The sequence below is a fragment of the Atta cephalotes genome (assembly GCF_000143395.1).
Source record: "Atta cephalotes unplaced genomic scaffold scaffold00013, whole genome shotgun sequence".
In the NCBI taxonomy this organism is placed as follows: Eukaryota; Metazoa; Arthropoda; class Insecta; order Hymenoptera; family Formicidae; genus Atta; species Atta cephalotes.
This window is the reverse complement of record NW_012130077.1, coordinates 1,594,635-1,598,652: the sequence shown is the minus strand read 5'-3', so window position 1 is coordinate 1,598,652 and position 4,018 is coordinate 1,594,635. Positions and strand designations below refer to the sequence as shown.

The window sequence follows — 4,018 nt, the reverse complement described above, 5'->3', positions numbered from 1 at the left end:
TACATGTATTATTGCGCGTACGTATTAAAAACGTGTAAACTTTAAAAGCATATCGAATAATGCTATTTTATCCTTATGCACTTTATCTGTCTTCAAAAGGCCTCGTATCGTAATACGAAAAGAAAAAGTATAATATGTATACATACTCGATATCTCTTCAAACAATTGAAGATTCCATGTATACAAGCTGTTTTTTACTATTGCCCATACAAATCTTTCACTTAATCTCTATTTAGTTCGATGTTTGTGTTTTTTTCCGTTACGTTTGGCCGTACGTTAAATATCTCGATCATATAGTAAAATATACAGTAAAGAAAGGAGGACGATTATTAATTCTCAAGAACGTTTTTGCGCCCATTTCAGATCGTCAGCTCTAGGTTTGCAACCGGTGGACCACTCGATTATCACCTCTAAAATATACCAAAATTGAAGTTTTTCTAAAGGCCAGTTCAGCCATCCCGTAGTGATGCAAAAGTAAGTTTCGTGGGGTGCGACGTGGTGTACGCGGTGATGCTTCCTCGGCAGGATAATCCTGAGTTCTTGAAGCCATATAACCCAGCCAGGTAATCCGAAATATGTATGCGACCACTTATGTATCTATAAAATACATTATCCTTTAATTGATAATATACAAAACAATTTTTAATATTGTATAAGTATTGTATTTAATTATAACATTAGAGCACATCATTAATATTCTAAAAGATAATTTTATTAAAATTGAGATATTTACCCGTATATTTTTCTAATATTCCTCTAATTAGACGTTTACCTGATTAGTCATTGCTACAAAAATGGCAAGCAGGAACCAATAACACGTCCACACGAATCGTTGTTGCATTTCCATTTCAGACAACGTTAGAAAATCCCACGTGAGCTTAGACAAGACTGGTATCGCGACCATAAAATTATCGCCATTAGTTTCTATGAAATCATGTCTCGTTATACTGGTAGGATCTATATGATGTTCGCGAAATGGTCGTAGGAAATTCTGAGAAGAAAAAAAAAGTTCTTCATAAATTAAATTCATGATTTATTTTGAAACATTTCTATATTTTCGATACTTTACCTTCCCCAGGATTGGAAGTTCAACGGATCCCCAGGTATCAGCAGCCCAATGAACCAAACCAGAGCCAAAGTCGGCGGTAATGATACCACACAGTGCAGCTATTGCTATGGAGCTCAAATTTTCTAGTCGTAATTTGATGAGCACGAATATAGAGTTCACAGCTATCAGAGTGATACAGATTCCTACACAGATACACTCTTGTGTTCTCTTTCCTGGAAGTATGTTATCAATAATTTGTTGTTATAAATACATAATATAAATACTTTTAATCATAATATATAGGATGTCTCACAACCGCATTTCCTCTTAAGCATAATGGAATTATAAAAGGTGAATGATTACGCATAATGGTGGAGTTCGATCAATCAAAATTGTACTAATTTGCAGTGTACTTATTTACAGAACGAATCATATGAATTTCTGCAAATGAACTCAAAAATTGATTAATTGACAGATCTCTCCACTACTTTCAACCCACTATGCATCCGTGTGAATGATTCATTTTACTTCTTACACCATGCTCTTAAAAACGTATTCTTAAGGTAATTTTAAAACGAAAATCCTAATACAAAAATTACCTCAAGATGTCTTTAAGAGGAAATGCGGCAGTTGTTATTTATACCCTGTATAAATAATAACATATATAAATATTTTTAATAAGCAAAAAATCTAAAGTTTTTAAAAATCGCTTGGATCGTTATGCTAAAATAGAAAAAACGCGTCTATTACACATTCGCTTCTTTTAAATAAAATATACAGTTAAATTTTTGGATACGTTAATGAATATCTTCTCTCTTTTTCTCTTAATGAAGCAAAAATATTCAAGGTGTGTATACTATATATTCTTAGTAACCCAAAAATTTTAAGGACAATGGCGTTTTATCATCGCTATGCAAATGCTTTCACAGAGAAAACAAGAATAGTCGATCTTAAATGATTGGGATAAGGAGATTCTACGTACCAGTGCTATATAGATTCGCGAGCTCTTGGGCGCCTTTGTGATTCGGACCCCATCTGGGCACAGTTCTGTCTTCCTGCGAGGTCGGTATTACTGAGTTTGCATTAGGATCGTCCTCGAGCATCGAATTTTCATAAATCTGCCGCTCGGTCTTCACCGGCGCCAGGAAATTAGTTGCCATAGAACATGCGGCCGATGCGGCCTGTCCTAGGTTCGGCACTTTTATATCCTCCATGTTCTCTAGTCGAAAAATTATTATGCGAATCTACATGAACGAACAATAATGTTCTAGCATATTCCTTCAGAACTCAGGAGCATTTCGCAGAATTCGATCATTTTCCGACATTAAGAGATATTATCACTCGTAGAATATGAAGGCAATAGAATTTTTTTTGTATATTAAATATACAAAGTTAAATTATATTTTGAGATCGTCATATTATGCATTTCCTTCGGTGTCCTCTTCCTGTCGAATGAATTATTCGCTCCAATTCGTGCGATAAAATGAATTGTCAGTCCGCGCATTATCCTGAGAAAGTTTAGAATCGTTCATCCATGTAGATCTTCACTAGTTCAGATCTTCTGTATTTTTCAGATATCGGACGTTGCGGCAAGTACCTACAATTAAATGACACATTCCATGATATACAATCTCAATCAAGAGAGTGACATCATCTCGACTTTATCATAATAATCGAGCATTACTTGAGTTGTACAGAGATCTGATTTCTCGATTGCTTTTTTTTCAGGGAATGTTGAAAATGGGAATGGAAAAAACCTTGTAGTTCCTTCAAAGGAACAAACAACTTGAAATTAATCAAAGAATCAAGAATCGGCGGTTCAAGAGAAACAGCATAGAGATTTCGTACTTATACCCGTTTTCACTAGTGTAGATTAATTTTAATCTCGCTCTAAGAATCAAAAAAAGATGAAAAATTGAAATTAAAGTTAATCTACACTTGGTAGAAATGGACATTACCGAAGAGTACTTTACACATATATGTTCACGCAATGTCGACACAACTGATATTATCTAAATTGATATTATCCGTTCATATATCATTCGTATGCAATTACCGTCAAATATACATGATTACGTACATGCATTTTGTATGCGATTATCAGTCATTTACATATCGTAATTGCGCCACGTAATATCGTAATGAATGAAACACAAGTCGCATGCCGAAATACGCGAAATTCTATTCAATTTCAAATTAGTCACTACGCGATATAAAGTAGGTTAATTCCGCACTTACACGGAATCTTACTTACATGGAAGATTATGTCTTCATATCTTCGCGAGTATCGCGTGAGTGTTCTTAGATTCACGCGACATCCATAACGACATTCGCGAGCCTCCTACGCTACATTAAAATGCTCACGCGTATTCTTGTATGTTTGTATTAGCAATCTTCGAGTGTGAGACTAAAAAGTACCTATTTGTACATGTTAATGCGTTTACGTAAAAATTCATCGCAAAAACATAAGAACGTACATTTATAACGATGCTTAATGATTCTATGAAGTTTTTTATTGTAGTTTATTTATGAAGTTTTTAATTGTAACGCGAAAAATTCAGAAATTCCAAAAATTAATTATTCTCATTTTATTAATTATTAATTATTAATTTTATTAATTATTTTAAAAATACACGTATATACTATACTACTACTACTATACACGTACACTACTATATACGTACTACTACACACTATCTTTTACATACAATTATTACCAAATACTTTCCTTAAAACACAGATTCTTTAACAAATTTTAAATCAATTTTTTTTAACAAATATCTTGAAGTATCCGTATTTTTTAAGTTAATTATATATTGAAAATAGGTCAACTATATATTGAAAGAATTTCAATCTAAATAATTTTATCACAAAAATATGTAATATTGGAAATTTGAAAACTGTACAAAATTATATAAAAATAAATAAGGATCTCCAGTATTTTACTGAAGGAAAATTTGGAGTCAATCA

At 32.9% G+C, this 4,018-nt stretch overlaps 1 protein-coding gene across 1 annotated transcript; it reads right to left on the bottom strand.

The window, feature by feature from the left end:
• Positions 1-336: 336 nt before the first annotated feature.
• LOC105617457 (transmembrane protein 189) lies at positions 337-2,262 on the bottom strand. The gene is made up of 4 exons (XM_012199013.1): positions 2,031-2,262; positions 1,070-1,281; positions 773-991; positions 337-597 (listed from the first exon to the last, which is right to left on the bottom strand). Exons 1-4 carry the CDS (start codon positions 2,260-2,262, stop codon positions 337-339), a joined length of 924 nt encoding a protein of 307 aa, XP_012054403.1.
• Between the last annotated feature and the right edge of the window lie 1,756 nt (positions 2,263-4,018).